Consider the following 18,428-nt stretch of genomic DNA (forward strand, 5'->3'; position numbering starts at 1 on the left):
TTCTTTGCAGTGAACCTGAGTACAACATCAATTCTAATACTTTTTTTTTTTTTTTGAAAACCTCATCATGAAGAACTTGGACATTTAAAAAAGTTTTCAAGTTAATCTTAACTGATTTAAGATCTTACCCCTTCCTGGGTGGCTGTTGGTTAAGCGTCCGACTCTTTATTTTGGCTCAGTCATGATTTCACAGTTCATGAGATCCAGCCTGGCATTGGGTTCTGAGCTGACGGCATCAAGGCTGCCTGGAATTCTCTCTCCCTCTCTCTCTGCCCCTCTCCCCACCTCAAAATAAATAAACTTAAAAACAATATCTTATTCCTTTAATAAAACATTTGCAGTGGACCAATTAGCTAAATACACTGCACTGATGCTTTGCTTAAGGAATTTGTGAAGAGGCTCTACAAAATATCATCCAAAATTCAATTTAAAAAAAAAAATTTTTTAATGTTTATTTATTTTTGAGACAGAGACAGAGCATGAGTGGGGGAGGGGCAGAGAGAGAGGGAGACACAGAATCTGAAACAGGCTCCAGGCTCTGAGCTGTCAGCACAGCACGAACCGTGAGATCATGACCTGAGCCGAAGTCGGATGCTTAACCGACTGAGCCACCCAGGCGCCCCCAAAATTCAATTTTTTAAAAAAATTTTTTAATGTTTATTTATTTTTGAGACAGAGACAGAGCACGAGCAGGGGAGTGGCAGAGAGAGAGGGAGATACAGAATCCAAAGCAGGCTCCAGGCTCTGAGCTGTCAGCACAGAGCCCGATGCAGGGCTCCAACTCAGGAGCAGTGAGATCATGACCTAAGTCGAAGTCGGACGCTTAACTGACTGAGCCACCTGGGTGCCCCTAAAATTCAATTTTAAAGACACTCACTTTTACTGTAAGAGCTAACAGTCTAGTTATCAATAATAGCCATGACCCTAAGGATGGCAAAGTCATAAGCAGCACATATAATCTATTTTTATAACTTACCTATTTTCTCTTCTCATTTAGTTTAGAAACTAATGTAGAAGTCGAAGAATAAAGCACACACACAGAGGGATATTATTCAGCCATAAAAAAAGAATGATATATTGGGGTGCCTGGGTGGCTCAGGTGGTTAAGCATACAACTCTTGATTTCAGCTCACATAATCTCATAGTTCATGAGATCCAGCCCCGATTTGAGCTTTGTGCTAATAGCACAGAGCCTGCTTGGGATTCTCTCTCTCACCCTCTCTCTCTCTGCTCCTCCCTGGTTTGTGCACACATGCGTTTTCTCTCTCTTAAATAAATAAAAAGCATTAAAAAAAAAAAAAAAAGAATGAAATCTTGCCATTTCAGACAACATGGATAAACCTTGAGGGCATTATGCTAAATGAAATAAGACAGAGAAAGACAAATACTGTATGATCCACTTACATGTAGAATCTTAAAAAAAAAAAAAAAAAAAGTTCATAGGTACAGAGAACAGATTGGTGATTGCCAGAGGGCATGGGGTAGGGGCAGTTGGAAAAATGGGGAAGGGGGTCAAAATGTACAAAATTACAGCTATAAAGAAAACAAGTCATGAGGATGTAATGTACAGCATGGCAACTATGGTTGAGAATACTGTATTGAACATTTGAAAGTTGCTAAGAGAGAATAAATTGTAAAGGTTCTCATCACAAGGGAAAAAAATTCTGTACCTAGTGTGGTGCTGAATGTTAACTAGACTTATCGTGGTGATCATTTCACAATATAGACAAATATCGAATCATTATGTTGTACACCTGAAACTAACATAATGCTGTATATCAGCTATAGTGCAATTAAAAAAATAATAATAAAAGAAAGAATGCTACTTTAATTCATCCTGCTTCCTTCGTGGCTCTCAGGGAGAGCCGGTATTGCAGTTACTGTAAATACTGTACTTCAGTATGGTCAAAAAACAGAGCAGTCTGATTAATCAACTATTCTGACTAATTATCATCTATGCAACACATGAATTACCACTTTTCAAAAAATTAGGCTGTCATCAATTGCAATTAACACTGAAACACTACTGAAGGTTTCATAATTCTTTGATGATGCAGAAGGCACTTCAGTGTCTCTCGGGGTGTCAGCCTCGCCAGCATAAAAATCATTTATCCCAGTAGGATGGATGAGGGGAGATGCTGTCTAATAGGAATTTTCAGTCGAGAGAAATGCAACCAAGCCAGGTTTCACTGTGTTTACAAGGCTGACTGAAGGTCTACTGAGCTCTTTAAGCACCTCCTGAGAAAGACGCTCTATTTGTCTGAGATGTTATAATTATTATTCCACAGGAATACAATGGTAACATTCTATTTTACAACAAAGAAAATTAGATTACAAGTTTTCCTACAATCCTCCCTCCTCGCACTAAGATCACACACCGTACAGAGTTACAATGGTGCCAATTACAACATCTTTTCATGCACTGTATGCTCCTTGGGTTTTTGATGATCTGAATGGATTTCATACCAAACAGCAGGTACTGGCCGCAATCAAAACAATTTGGAAGAAAATAGTTCCATCTTCTGTGCTCAAGTCATGTTATTGATTTAAACTTCGTATTTGCCTCACTTCTTTCTTGGTACAACAAGCAAGTATGTGGCTTCTGTCCGGGCCCCCATTCTGCCAACAAGAAGGGGAGGAAAAGCCTGATACACACTAGGCCTTTTCCCTCACTAGCTGTTAGAAGCTCATTTCCCTCAAAAAGAGAGTGTTTTTAAGAATTTAGTCCAATCCACCACTTCTCCTCCCCCCCCCCCCCCACTCCACTCTACAGAATCAGAGGCACAGAGAGGTTAAGGCTTTTGACCCAGTTTACACAGCTAGTATATTGGCAGAGCAGGGCCCAGATTCTAAATCTCCTGATAGCCCACAAGCTCCACTAAGTCATTTACTCAGTGCCCATTGTGTGAAACTCTACACCTTCTCTAAATCATGCCAGGGAGGAGATTTTCCCTGAAAAATAGCATTTTTCTTTGAGCTAGGTGCAAAACAGAAGAGAAGAAAAGGGAGAGAGAGATTATATGTATGTGTTGGAGGAAGGGAAAAGAGCTCAGCATCATTTCCTTGAAGTACCACTCCCACATCACAGCCAAGCCTACTCTCCTGATGCAGGAATTTGGGGTTTTAGTCCTGGCTCAGCTGCTAGGGTTTATTTGTTTACAAAGCTGTAATGGGACTCCCTGAGAGAATCTCTGCAGAATACTTGAAGCTGGTGGCCAGAGGCTCTTCAATGAGCAAAGAAATACTCTGGCTTTCCCAGCCCTGCCCTGGGTGTCTAAGATGGGAGGGTGGCATATTCTAACACAGGAAAGATTCAAGGTTTAGGTCAATATATTTGGCTGATGCTCAACACAAAAGGAAGTTAAGCTGTTGAAGGGGTTAAGCCATTCAGTGTGATATCAATCAGCTTCCAACTCAGCCCTGCAGGGAACTTGTACTATGACTCTTGAGAGAGGTGTAGCCTGGAGAAATTGAATCAATAAATGGGAAAATTATAATATTATAGGTATGATAAGAAACTAAGAGAATAAGCTACATCTCCCCCCCCCCACCCCCTTCAGTTTGGGGCTTAATATAAGAGTCACTGTGCTTGTGGGAAACGTCTAGCTCATCATGGTGCCAGTGACAGTGGTAATGCCCCAAACAACACCAGTGACAATAAGAAGACTGATATTGCATAACAGTGACAAAACCCACAGTACATCAAGGCTACACCATACCCTTAGGAACCATTTGGCTCAAGGGTAGAGAACCAAAGTTCACTTCAGAAAGAAGTGGGGCACCAATATGGAGCCTGGGTGCCAAGTGCATCAATGGGCAGCAGCAAGTAGCATTGTAGCTAACACTAGGCAGAGGAACATCAGGGCCACGACCATGGCACCACCCAGGAGCATGGTGGCCACAAAGCCCACGAACAATGGAGCAGAGAAAGGGAGCCGATGCTAAAGAGCAGGGCTGCTGTAGGGATAGAGCTAAACCTGTGATCACCTGGGTCTTCCACAGGGAAAGTACCCTCTATGGGATTCGCTAGAAAGCTGAAGATCCAAATGGAGGTAAATGCTATTTTGGCATTTCATCGCTTTACACCCTCCCAGGACTGGTCCACCATCTTAACCAGTGTGACCTACATCTATGAAAGTCCCCATGAAAGACAGATGGGACAAAGGAACAGACAGGCTGTCAGCTCTGGCCAGAAGCACACCATCCCGCTAAAGGCTGGTTCAGTTCTAACTATCCACAGAGGCCCAGATCTGCTCTGCATTAGACACTCAGCAAGAGTAAAGAGCTCTGGACAGGGTCATCCCTAGGACTCCATCAGTCCCACAAGTTCAAAAACAACTCAAAGTCAGACCAAATCTTAACACCTGGGGTTTGAGAGGAAGAAGGACAAGACTAATCCTGTGCCAACCTGAAAGGAAGGAATGGTTCCCATCCAACCGCACACTTCCATGAGTTCTATAGCAGCCACAAATTTAAACCAAAGCTTTTTGAAAAAATATCATTTCTGGGGGGTGCCTGGGTGGCTCAGTCGGTTAAGCGTCTGACTTCGGCTCAGGTCACGATCTCGCGGTATGTGAGTTCGAGCCCCACGTCGGGCTCTGTGCTGACAGCTCGGAGACTGGAGCCTGTTTCAGATTCTGTGTCTCCCTCTCTCTCTGACCCTCCCCCGTTCATGCTCTGTCTCTCTCTGTCTCAAAAATAAATAAATGTTAAAAAAAATTTTTTTTTAAAAAGAAAAAATATCATTTCTATCTTCTTTGTTTGTTCCCCTATCAGCCCCAACTTCTCAATTCTCCGTGGGCAGAGGTGTGTTTCAGACATTTTCCACAGCCAAGCAGCACAAGTCATGATGTGGAATCCACACGTCCATTTTTCTCCAACTTCCATTTCCGTGGTAATAGCAGTAACAATAACCAACGTGGCAATATAGGAGAGGCATTGTGCTGAGCACTTTGCATATATTCTTATACATTTTTATATTTGATCATCTTATCAACTCCTTCGGGTAACACAATCATAGTCCCTACTTTACAAATGAGGAAACTACAGCAGCGATGTTTATTACCTTCCCAAGGTCACGTAGTTAGAAAGAGATGGAGCCTGGCCAGGCATCCAGGTAGCCCTCCAGAGCCCACAACCTTCCCTACATCCCATCATCATTAGACTAGAAGAGCGGCAAGGGATTGGCCTCTTTCAGCTCCCCCTGTAGGAAAAGCCAAATGTGAAATGAGTTTAAAGAGGAAGGAGTTTTTAAATATACACTGTCTCATCCAAAAACATGCACATTTTTCTGACTAAATAAAAATGAGCATAACTGAAGAATTTTGACCCCAGTGCCCTCAAGCCTGCACAAGAGAATATTCCAAGTTCACTTTCTGTTAGTCACCCCTGCCTGACATTTGCTTGCTGGGAAAAGCAAGGAGAGTCCCAGTAGGTTTCCTACCCAACTTGCATATAAATTAAAAACCTTTCTAAATCTCCCACTAAATTTCTCCAATTTAAGTGAGGTTTTAAGTTAAGAACTTGCTTTGATTGGATTCACTTATTTTCATCCATTTCAGAGTTTAAGATTCCCATTTGCCAATTACCTTAAATGACACAAGAGTTCTGGTTCAAAGACACCCAATCGCCAAATAACTTTAGTCCTGCAATGAGCTATAGCTACTAGGACAGGCCCATCAACAGTCACAAGATTTCCCGCAAAGGAGGAAAAAGGTTAAAGTTTCATCCCTCAGGAAAACAGCATTCAGATTTAGCCAGGGAAGAATCTGTAGATGTCAAGGGTCTAATCTGCACCCATTGGGAATGGCTACAGTTTAACCCCAGCCACCTCATGCACGCATCAGAAGATTTCACAGATCCTTATTAATTTCAAGGATACAGTTCTGTAGAGGGTACATGGTGATCAGGAAAAGGTAAACCATTTATTAAAACATGCCAGAGGCATCAGAAAACAAAGGAAGGGTAAATATAATTGTAGAGAGGGTGACCTTAGTAACCTACCGTAAAAGAGAAGGAAAACACAAATGATCCAAACTGAAAAAAGTCTGAAAGAGGTGGGGGGCAAAGAGGGAAAAAAGCAAGCTTTGTGTTTTATTCTGGAAACATATATTATGCTCACACTGAGAGCTGACGGGCAGATGGTTGAAGCTCATACAAGGAATATTAAATCTATTGGAACCCTCTTGCCCTCCTGATACAACACAGCTCATGCCTAGAGGGCAAGACAATCAGCACACAAACGCCTACAAATCACTCAGAGTCTGTCACTAGCTGGGAAATCCTCACTGCATCCCTGAGCACACACACGTAGCCTGAATGATTTGCCCTATCCCTCACAACAGGTCTGGTAGAGAGGGTCAGGAGAGAAGGCCAAGTCAGTCTGTCTGTCTGTCTCTCTCTCTCTCTCCCTCACACCCACGCACACATGCACACATAGTGAATGTCTTTGTATTCAGACAGGCTTCTGCCATTAAAGACACATATGAATTGAAATGGCACATGAAAAGCATCCAGCAGGGAGCCTGTTTATGGGCTCATTTTTGCCATGTCTTTGCAGGAACAGGAACAGATAATTCGATTTTAAAGGCCAGGAGAAATAAAGTCAACAAACTTTTACCTTGCCCAGTAGTCTTTTAATCTTTGTATTTTCTGATGGGCAATCATTCAACAATGCAGTGAAGGTCACACACGTTCCGCTGATTCTGCCTGGAAATAGCAAAGCATGAGACAAGAAAATCATTCCAAAATAACAGAATATGTCACATTCCTCTTTTAACCTGGGCATCTAAAGCTCAGTGGCTTATGAATATTTGGATGACAAGATGCTTTAGAGCCAGGTTACTCAAAGTATGGTTCACAAACCAAGTCCACTGACATCACCTGGGAGCTAGTTGGAAATGCAGCATCCCAGGCCCCACCCAGGCCTACCATATCAGACTCTGCTCAGGAAAGCACTGTGCTAGAGCAGTAATTTCCACTGAGAGGTGGGTGCACCTCGGGGCCCACACAAAATGATCTATAGGGTGTGCAAAGAAATTGTACAACTTCTATTTTTAAATATTTATCTCTATGTTTGTTTATTTTGTTTTGTTTATGATTATGTCAAAAAAAAAGAAATTTAGCTTCTCTACCATTTGGCATTTAGCTTGACAGTGTTACGTGTATAAACCTATCAATAAATATACTTATATTAAAAGAATGGCCTCAATTTCTTTTTTTTTTTTTTTTTTTAATGGATAGGGCTTTCCATTTAAAAATTGGGCTGAGAGTTCTAAGCTCTGGTGTAATTAGGCCATCTCTCTGTCCAGGAAGCTTCCCCTGTCACACGTTGACTAGATGTCCCCTGTCTCCTCCAAGTTACCTTGTAAATATGTACAGTGATAAAGAGCAGGGCCCTTCTCCTAGAGCACTTACCACAATTTGTCCAGCTATGCCTCACCCAGAACACATCAGCTAGCTGGCCAGAGGACAGGGACACATGTACGACACTGACACTTCTTCCTGTCATCCCCCCACAAGCTTTCCCTTACATCCACACCGTATAATCTTAGTGGGCTCGAGTCCTTTGCAAGACCCACATAAACAAATAATCATCCTCCAATAAAATAATGAACTCATTTTATCTGTAGTAAGTGCCATGAGGGAAAAGTGCAGGAGGGTCAGGGAGAACATGCATCGTCTGGAGGGCCAGGGAAACTTCCATGAGGAAGTGACATTTGATTGAGGACCTAAAGAATGAACACAACTTTGGCAGAGCATTCAAGCAGGAGGAGCTAGTGCAAATGACCTATGTGAGGAAGGAATTTGTAACAGATTAGATTCTGATTACTGGCTAATGTGGTTGGATATGGGTGAGCAAGAGCGAGGGCAGCAGGGATGAAGCTAGAGGGGAAGACAGAGTCCAGATGTTTGGGACCATGTGAAGGATTTGGGACTTTATCACATAAGATGATTGAGCCTAGGGTAATGTTCCAGTTTGAGCTCATCCAAAAGGAGATCCTGAGGCAAGGACTGGGTATAAAAAATTTATTTGGGAAATAGTCCAGGAAGCTTGGTGAGGGCTGAAGATAAGGTAACAAGACAAGTCAATAAGAGTGTCACTAATGAGCACAGTAGGCAATTCAGGCTCAATCCCAGAGGGGGCCCTCTAGGTGATTGCATGAAATATGCCTCGGAATGTTGCCACAGACAGGCAGGGAAGCTGGACACATATCCATCAATTCTCACCCCTTGTTATTTGTAGGATGCTTCTGTAGTGTTAATTTCTACCATGTATGAAGATGAGGAGGGGCCTATGGCCAGAGAATGTCTTCAACACATGCAGGTAGACATCCCATGTACAGGTAGAGTGAACAACCCATCTGCCTTGCATAGGAATGTCCTGGCTTTAGCACTGAAAGTCTTGTGTCCTGGGAATCCCCTAAGTCCTAGCAAACTGAGATGACTGGTCATTCTAATATAAGAACTATCTATAGCTGACATCTGGAGTAGGTCAAAGGGATATGGGTGGAACACTGACAATATCTGTGAAATGGCGTCAAAAGATTCAACAACTGCACCCTGTCTAGATCCTGAAATATCAATGACATTGTCTTACCAGAAAGACAGAGTCTGTGACATATGTTTAGCAATGCCCAAGAAGATTACAAAGCTGGACATCAAAAATTTCCAGAATGTAATACATGTTATTGTCTATAACATGCCTGTATTGGTTTCCAATGGCTGCTAGAGCAAGTCAACACAAGTTTAGTGGCTTAAAACAATACAAATCTATTATCTTATGGTTCTGGAGATGGAAGTCTAAAATGGTTGGCAGGGCTGTGTTCTTTCTGGAGGCTCTAGGAGAATCCCTTTCCTTGCCTTTTCCAGCTGCTAGAGTCTGCATTCCTACTTGAGGTCCTGTAAGCACTAAAACTGCTGCTTCCATAGTGAAATCTTCCTCTCTGACTTTGACCTTCCTGCCTCCCTCTCATAAAGATGATTATGATTCCATTGGGCCTACCTGGATAATCCAGGATAATCTATGTTAAAATCCTTCACTGAATCACATCTGCAAAGTCCCTTTTGCCATGTAAGGTAACATATTCACAGGCTTCAGGGATTATGACATGGACATCTCTGGGGTGCAGCATGGGGTGGTGAGGGGGGCATTCTGTCTACAACAGTTTCCTTGATTCTAAGGCACATTTAGTTACAAGATGTACATTAATTTAGTAGTGACTTTGATGGGTGGCAACCACTAATTAAGTGTAAATTTTTAATGTGTATCCTGATTTCAGAAATGTTATAATGTGGGGGAGCCTGGGTGGCTCAGTTGGTTAAGCATCCGACTTGATTTCGGCTCAGGTCATGACCTCATAGTTTGTGAGTTTGAGCCCCGCATTGGGCTCTGTGCTGACAGAGCATTCTGCTCCGTGCTGACAGAGCAGAGCCTGTTTGGGATTCTGTCTCTCTCTCTCTCTCTCTCTCCCCACCTCCCCCCACCCCCCGCCGGCTCATGCATGCTCTCTCTCTCTCTCTCTAAAAATAAATAAATAAATAAATAACTTTTTTTAAAAAAGGAAATGTAACGTGAACAGCTATACAGCACAGAATTCAGCACCTATGATAATGCCACAAACAAGGCAGAGCTGTGTTTTTATAGGCCCAGGTTGTACATGCAGAGCCTAAGGTGAAGCTCCACCAGGTAGGATGTAGCGGTAGAAGATAGGCCCTGCCCTCCTAGAGCTTTCTTTCTTGGGGGAGAGGCAGACAATAAGCAGTTACCCAGGGGCTGATGAGGGCCATGAGGAAGAAGGAAGCAGGGCAGGGAGAGGAGGATCTTATTCAGATGGACCAGGTCAGGGAAAGTAGGCAAGGAGGTCATGTTTAAGCAGAGACCTCGGTGATGGCACAGAGAACAGGATCGGGGTCAAAGGGCAGCCCATGCACAAGAACTATGAGGCAGAAGGAAGCTTGACACTGGAACATTCGTCAGTTTCACAGGAAAGACATTTCCCAACTACCACTTTCCCCACTCAGGCATAATGCTGCTCAGGTAACATCAACTATAAAACTTGACGGTAAATTCCTTTTTTTTTTTTTTCTTTTCTTCTTATTTTATAGAGAGAGAGAGCTAGAGAGAGGGGCAGAAAGAGAGAGAAAGAATCCCAATTAGGCTCCACGCTGTCAGCTCAGAGCCCCACACAGGGCTCAATCTCACGCCTATGGGATGATGACCTGATCAGAAACCAAGAGTCCGACGCTCAACTGACTGAGCCACCTAGGCAGCCCTTTTTTTTTTTCTTAAGGTTGGGTGGGAGCTGTGGTTGGACAAGAAGGAGAACAAAGTAAGAGCTAAGAAGGTTACCTGCTATAAAACTTCATAGCAGAAACTACCAGTTTTGTTCCAAATTTAAACTTGTCTTGGAGTTCCTGGGATTGAGCCCCACATCGGGCTCTGTGCTGGCAGCAAGGAGCCTGCTTGGGATTCTGTCTCTCCCTCTCTCTCTTCCCCTTCTCTGCTCAGGCACGTGCAAGATAAATAAATAGACATTCAAAAAAAAAATTTGTCTTAAGTACCTTGCCTGCGAGTAGTGTAAAGATAGACCCAAAAGAAACATGATATTCTCATCTTCCTACTTTTTGTTCCCTCAACAACTGGTTTCACCATTTTAAAAAATAAAATGGGCATTTCTTTCCTTCTTTTTTTCCTTTTCAACTTTACAATCGCAACACCCCAATAGTTCTACCACCTCCATCCTAATACACCTTACTCCCACCCTCCTGAAGTTGTCCCTTTATCAGAAAGCCAGAGCTCTGAGAAGCATGTGAGCCTGTCCCCTGACCAGAGATGAGACAGCCAGGTCCTGTCCCTACCAGGGTCAAGGGCCAAGACCAATGTCTGTTTGATTAAAACCCCATCAAAAAGAATAAACAGAAGTCTTAGTCCCTCTCAAGAGAAAGGGAAAAGCCATCTGGAAAATCCCCTGCATCATTATGACAGCTACAAATTGCCAATTATTAATGGCTCCCAATCTAACAGCCAGAGTACAACAGGGACTCTATTTGTTAGGAAATGCTGGTGAGGACCAGTTCCCCAAACAAAAGGGCAAACAGGCAAGCACAAAGAACCTGCCCACCCCCTCCCCAGAAGTTCAAAGGTTTAGAACCTTACAGCTTTAGAGGATAATCGAGAGAAGACTCATTAGCCGTAGAAGGGTGAGCCCTCAAGCTGTGGCTCATGGCTAAACCACATAAAAGAACACCTTCTTATTGACCTTGACTTACACATCTCAACAATGTTTCCTAACATCACATTTACAATCAAGATAGATACAATTAATATAAACACTATTCAAAATTATGTAGGAAATAGGAATTTGATTTGTGTGTGTGTGTGTGTGTGTGTGTTCCCTTGGGTTGTTCATGAAAGTATTTGAAGAATTGCTCACCCACATGCCTGTGAATCTGATGGTTATTTTACAAATCATTATAATGACAAAAATATACAGTCTGGCAACTCAATTGTCATGGATGTTTAACTTAAACCTCTAGCTTTCAGAAGTACATTTACATGATGCTATTATTGTTACAACAGTCATTTTAAAGTTGTATTATTACACATGTAAAGTATCTTGACCCAAGTCCTACAGGAAACAAGAAGGGCCTGGAAATTTATAATTGTATTTGACCAAAACATGAAACCGTAACCAAGAAACCGGGAAATTTTCAATAACAACCTGGACTAAGCTGAATATTTTCCAAACCATAAATCATAGGTTTGTTGGACACCTTTACAGGTTAAATGATGCAAGCAATTTCAGTGCAGGCTGGTGTGATGCCCACTGAAATGAAATGTGAACCAATATCTTCAGGGAGATGTTCAGCAGGATCCACGAGGATTTAACCATAAGTCACTCATTAGTGTTAATGGGCCATGGCTCTCAAGGTCCAGGTGACACCTTGGGATGTTACTTCCTGTAGAAAAGGTAGATCAAGGCAGTACCCACTGTGGTCTGGGAAAACTGAAGGTAAATTAAATGTTGTCACCTATTAAAGGTGGAAGGAGCTAAAGGCTCAATCTCTATTTTTACTAACCTGTCAACACAGAATATTTTTTATAGAAACTCATCTGCCATTCCTCATCAAAAACTACCTTCTACTGTGGCTATTCTGTCCTTTCTATTTATAACTAAGCTGCCCGCACAGATATGGAGGGCAGCGATTCTGTCTTATACTTTTGACTCTCTCAAAATCTAGCTCAGTGTTTTGGTCATCATCGATGCTCAGTAAATAATTCTTGACGAGAATGAAAAAGGAGAAAGAGGAAGAAAAGGCTATAAAATATCCTCAGTTGTCATCTTGAGCAGGAAGAATAATCACAAGTCATAAACGCGCCCAAATGAAGGAGTAACTTTAAACGGGTTACTCTTGTGATTTCAGGTAAGAATGCCCAACACCCCTAATTAAACCCAGGTCTAAGTTTAGAAGGTTCCCTTTTGTCATTTAAAATCGGCTGTTCCTCAGCTTAGATGGAGTACTTCTTGGCCTTCTTGTCGCTCATTCAGCTGAGGTTAGTGTAATACATTTAACCTTAATGGTGTTTACACTTGCTCTGCTAACAGCAACACATGACAACTGGATTTTTATTTAAGTGTTCTCTTGGATGGCATCCTAGTGAGATAAGATAGAGCAAAAGAAATAATGTCCGCAGGCACACATTACTAATGAGGGGTGAAGTTAATTGGTGTTTGGGCAACAGTACTCATTCCTTGCTTGCAGAACCATTCAATGTCATTAACAAGATTCTAAATCCCAATAGTGCTTTGTAATACATCCTGTATTACCAAAGTTCCTAACTTCCTGTCAGAGTTGACAATTATTCTCGAGAAAGGTTGATTTTGTCAAATTAGGTAATCAGGGATATTAAGCCATCTGAGGACTTTTCCACCTATAGGCATCTTTCTTCCGTTCCAAAAATAGCTATGTGTGCCAAGCACAATGGTAAACGTTTTATGCACATTACTGACGCAAAGCAACCTTGAAAGGTGAAATTGCCTTCCATATTTCATAGGTTAGGAAGCTCAGAAAGGTTAAATAATTTGTCAAAGGTCACACAGCTATTCAGTGAGGGAGCTAGGAACTGAAACCAGCTCTTAGATTCTAAATCCCATCCCCTTCTCAGGCACACACCTTATGGCCTGAACCTTTATCCCGCTCTCATGAAGCCAGACCCGAACTCTCTCATTTCACCTGGAACAACTTACCAAGTTTCTCCTATTTCTGGAGTGGGGAGTGGAGCTGAAAGTTACACTGACAGGTAGAAATCTGATTTCCCTCAAAACTCCCCCATGTCTATGATTCAACACCTTGTAAAGACATTACTTGTTATTGTTGTTCCTATTGCTATTAGCATCAAATCAATATTACAATCAAAATCGTCAAATCAATATTACAATCAAAATCAATCAAATCATCAAATCAATATTACACTAAATCACAAGGCAGCACTATATTTTTCAAAGTTGGACTAAATTAGGAAGATGAAGCTAAGCTCTCCCTTATTCAATCAAACTAGCTCTGTAGAGCCTGACGACTTAGTGCTCTAAATTAATAAATAAAACAATTTATAAAACAAATTGAGCCAGAGGATGCCTCCATCTCAAGTTGTTTGAAAGGAAGTTGAGACCTGCCTTTGAAGAAAAAGTCTTACATTTGGCAGCAATCTCAATCCATGAAAGTGGTTAGAACTTGCTATCATTACTCTTCCCCAAATATCCCATATGTTAAAATTGAGACACAGAAATATAAAAAGATGTAAATAAATAAACAAAAACCTCATGATCTCATCACCCAGAGACAGTCTCTATTAGTAGTTTGTATGATTTCTTTCTTCCTGTCTATCTTCTGGGTACTTTTGATGTATCTGATTTTATATCACAAATACAGCTTTTCATTCCTGAGGAAATTTGGGGAACTCTATGGAAACTCAGTTCTAACCTTAACATATTAAGATAATAAACATTGGTCAGAATTTCTTCTGAAAGGTTGACTTTCAGAAAACCTATCAGCTTAAACTCATTGATTTAAAGGAATTGACCCAAAGGAACCTAAATTTATTCAAATATTACTGATATATAATTCCCTCAGGTTTACTGAACTATATAACTTCATAAATTTCCCTAATGACAGGACAACTCCAGTGAGGATTACAAAATTCTGCAAAGTCAGGAGTAAGCAAAAAGGAAATTAAAAATTGTGAGAAAGGGACATTAAACAGATTTTGTTCACTTGTTTTAATTAGTATAGCTGAATTTTAATTATCACAATTCTTCACCAGACACTAGAAAATGTGCTCAAACCATTTTGGAAAATTAACAAAGCTTTAATAGTACCAGGCCTTGTTTAATTTTCTTCTACTCTGCATTTGCAAAACAAAAAGTGACTTAAGCAAGAAGGTAGGGCATTTGGAGCAAGCAAGTAAAACAGAAGTTTTGCATCACTTAAGTAATTCATTAGACTATAGTCTTCATGAAGGCAAGGATGTTTCTACTCATTTATTGTCGTAGATGTGGCATCCAGCATAGTGAGTGAGTGAGTGTAAAAATGAATAAATGATTGTATCTCTTGGCCCCTCAAAAGGGCTATAAAATTCCCAAAGGCAGAGGTCGTAACTTTTATTTCTTCATACACAAAACATCAGTAGAGGGTTGAGTAATTAGGAATCAGTCAATAGATACCCCTTAGCAAACACATTTTCTAGAAAGGAATAGCTTTCACCATCCCCCAATGAGAAGGACAAAACAGTCTAGACTCTAAATGAACAACACAACCCAGGTAAATTAGTGTGATCCGGGAGGTGCAAAACTCTGCTGCTTCTCCTCTCCTGAGGTTAACAGCAGGCTCTATTAATGCAAAGAGAGTCAAGGTCTGTACTCCCTGAGCCACCCACATGTTTCCACTGCCTCCTCTTACGTACATTTGAGTAGGTTTCTCTCTGTTATGGGCAATATTTTACCTAAAGATATGAAATTTGGGGGGGGGGGGAGGTAGTGAGGTGGAAAGCTGTCTTATGTAAGAGGGTCTCCTGACTCCAGCACTGCACCATCTGACTCCTGATTCATTTCATTTCAGCTCTCGTGGACCACCATCAGACTAGATCCAGATTACGCTACATGCCCAACACCTCAATTTTATCATCACTTGATTCTTCATGTGTTCAATTAATTTGACCCATCCCTTGGCTGAATTTGCTGCTGGGTTTGCTCTGACACACATATGAGTTTCAGATCCCAACCGCACTCTGGTCCCTAACATCTCCCTGAGCTACCACTTAACAGCTGTGGTTGTCCCCTTTTGCCTCTCTCAACCACCTCTCATTCAGAGCCACAAACCACAGACATTAGGTTCTCCACAGAAGTGATTTTACATTCCTGAAAATGAAAGACTTTGAATCATTATGAGAGCAACCCCCCCCACACACACACACACTTTAACAAAATTTATACAATACAGAAAACTACAGAATAGGATATAAAGCTTCCTTCTAATCAATCAGATGCCCAGGAAACAATCACTAGTATCAACTTACTGCATATTCTTGTGCATTCCTTCCTAAATCAACATCCAAGTTTTGGCAGAAGAATTTTGTTTCATCTGGGTTATCCATCAGTTTGGATTGAGAGTCACAAGAAGAAAAATCCTTAGTGTTATGAGCACATGATGTCATCAATAAATAGCTTTTGACACTAATTATGGAGTAAATCAGTTGCCAGGAACAAAGGTATGAGAGATCTGTCACAATTCCACACCTGTTTGTTTCCCTGGTTGAATGCTTTGACTTCAATAACATTTTCATTTAGAGTGTTTATTGGTGACATATGAAGAATATAAGAGAGATGTAAGTAAGAATGGTTTGGTGTAATGGTTCAAATCAAGTTTTGCTTTGCTCCAGTCATTTTTTTTAACCTACTGGGCTTCCTTCCACAATGCAAATTTGATTCTTTCTATAACCTACTTGAATTACAGGCCTTGGCTTCTGCAAGTCAAGTGTTATATGGATTTTAAACCTTATAACCCTGGGTATGTCTGAAGTCAGATTAGTCTTTACGGTACAAAAAAAAAAAAAATAGACTTAAGAGAATACGTTCTATCCAAGTGCTTGCATTTCACCAGCAAGGGTGAATTTTTACATCTATGTGTGAATACCTATAAGTCTTAACAGAAGTTGGACGTAACCAATAGTTTCATTTCACCTCTGTATATGCATCTCTAATCAAACTTAAAACTTTGTTATATTGCTAATTAACTCTAAACACATAAGGGGAGATAGAAACATTATTAACAGGTATAGGTGTTAGTCTCTCTTGCTAGGGAGCAAAGAGTAGCATTCAGTCTCTTGTGTATATATCTAGATGTCTAGGGATGTGTGTGGGGATGTGTTATAAACACTTATATGCACTGTATATAACATTCCAGGAAAATAAATACCCCCCCCCCATCTAAAATCAACATATATTAAGAGGTTTGGAGTGTAATCAACTCACCACCCCCTTTCAGAGAATCACTGTAGGATATAAAATAAAAGCACAAAGCTGTACCATTTTGCCTTTTTCTTTCAGGAGCCAAATTTGCATTATCCTTCTGCCATATGTTCAGGTAGCTTTCAATGATACCTCATGCAGCTGTGTCATTGAATTCCCCAACCTTAATGAATAAACTAATTACAGTCTGAAATGAACTCTTGCAGACTAGCTATCTCCTGCCATAGATCAAGAAGAGAACTTTATTCCCACAACTATCTACTCATTTGCATGAGCCATAAAAAGTGCACCAGACCATCATTCCCTACTCCAGCTGGGCAACCAGAGCTGCATCAATAGGACAATATGCCATCATTATTAATTCTCCATAGTTCAAGCTCGCAGCAGTAAATTTGCCACTGCCATGATTCTCAAGTACAAATGCAACTAAGACGCTATTGATTAACTTGAGTTAGATGGCAGTGTTGCTATAATTGTTAGTTTCACTGCATTAAATTTTACAATTGAGCACAGTATTCATTTGGGTCCTAGAGTTGTTTGTTTACAAATCTTTTCCAAATAAAAGTCAAAATAAAGGTTTGACCATTTGAAGAATTTTAGAGTAGTAAGAATCACTTTATCAAACATAAATATGGCTGAGTTGATGGTGAAAATTACCAAGAAAACAAGCTAAAGAGAGAGGGACAGGAGATGTAAGTCAGCCTTCATTCTCTGAATTCAACATTCATCCTCTGCTCTGAATTCAACATCTATCCTGCCCTTCAGATAAGGATCCTGCTGTATCTGTTAATTATAACACTAGGTTGGATTCCAATTACATGGTTCTCGGATGAATGTAACCTTATGGTGGCTTTGTTGCCAAATTAACTCTTTCTCACCAGCAGCAAGTAACAAAATTTAAAGAGACTGACCGCAGAGCACCCCAGGCTCTCTGGCTTCTTTCTCCCTCAACGTGGCTGCAAACATTACCATCGGAGTTGTAGAATTCCAGAATGAAAGGTGGGATAACATATCATGAAAGTGAAAGTTAGGAGGCCTAAATTTCCAGCCCCAGTTTTGTGCATTCTAGCCCTGGGACTCAGACTCATACAGTTTCCACTTCCTTTTCTGCCATGTAAGGTGTAATGACGCTCCACTAGAACATGTATAGGAGTGGACATGTCTTTGAGGTCTACATGCATTTAAGATGCTAGTGGGATCATTTTTACATGACCCTTTCTACCCAGGTCAGACCTCTGTTGCTTATTCTATTCACAATATGTTCAGATACTCTCATCCAGAACAAAAAAAATTATCATCATCAAATGTGATGTTTAGAATATATTTCAGATTTCCTCTCAAAAACTATGGTTCTGTGGTATGTTTCACACTCACAAAAGCACAAGATTGTAAGGTAACTCAGGAGATCATAAAGTGTTTGCAACAAATAAGATTAAATTTAAACCATCCTGATCAAAAAATGGTCCTCATATTTTTCCTTAAAAGAATTAAAGTTGGAAAGTAGGGCTAGAGACAGAGTATCCTAATAATGATATAACACTGAAAAGTAGGATTACTATTGTAATAACTTCTATTTATATAGGATGGCACAGGAGCACCTGAGTGGCTCAGTCAGTTAAGCATATGTGACCATATACACTGGAGCCAATAACACGGGGGAGTATTTGAGAGGGAAGAGATTACCACCCAGGGCCTGAAAAGGCAAGGATAAGGCATGGGTTTATCAGAACCCAGGGAGAAGAGCTCTGGGAAAGTCCATGCCTGACTCTGGAGTTATGGCCTTCAAGAGAGGGAAGCAGCCAACCTGTGGTAGCCCAGCAGGGAGGAAGCAGGACGCCCCAATCCTCCCTCTCTCCAACATCCTGTTAGTTCCCCCCATTGGGCAAACCCAACCAAGAAGCC

The 18,428-nt window shown here is 41.0% G+C and overlaps 1 protein-coding gene across 3 annotated transcripts in view; it reads right to left on the reverse strand.

Moving 5' to 3' along the window:
- The window catches only part of RASGEF1B (RasGEF domain family member 1B), a 642,014-nt gene that overhangs the window by 564,232 nt on the left and 59,354 nt on the right, over nt 1-18,428 (reverse strand). For all 3 annotated transcript variants that reach the window (XM_078445987.2, XM_060654774.2, XM_060654773.2), the window contains one exon: nt 6,620-6,708. In XM_078445987.2, the coding sequence (XP_078302113.1) occupies nt 6,620-6,666 (47 nt within the window). In that variant the 5' untranslated portion in view covers nt 6,667-6,708. Of the gene's footprint in view, nt 1-6,619; nt 6,709-18,428 lie in introns of those variants that run through there.

The sequence above is a fragment of the Panthera onca genome, chromosome B1 (assembly GCF_046562875.1).
Source record: "Panthera onca isolate mPanOnc1 chromosome B1, mPanOnc1 haplotype 2, whole genome shotgun sequence".
Classification (NCBI taxonomy): Eukaryota; Metazoa; Chordata; class Mammalia; order Carnivora; family Felidae; genus Panthera; species Panthera onca.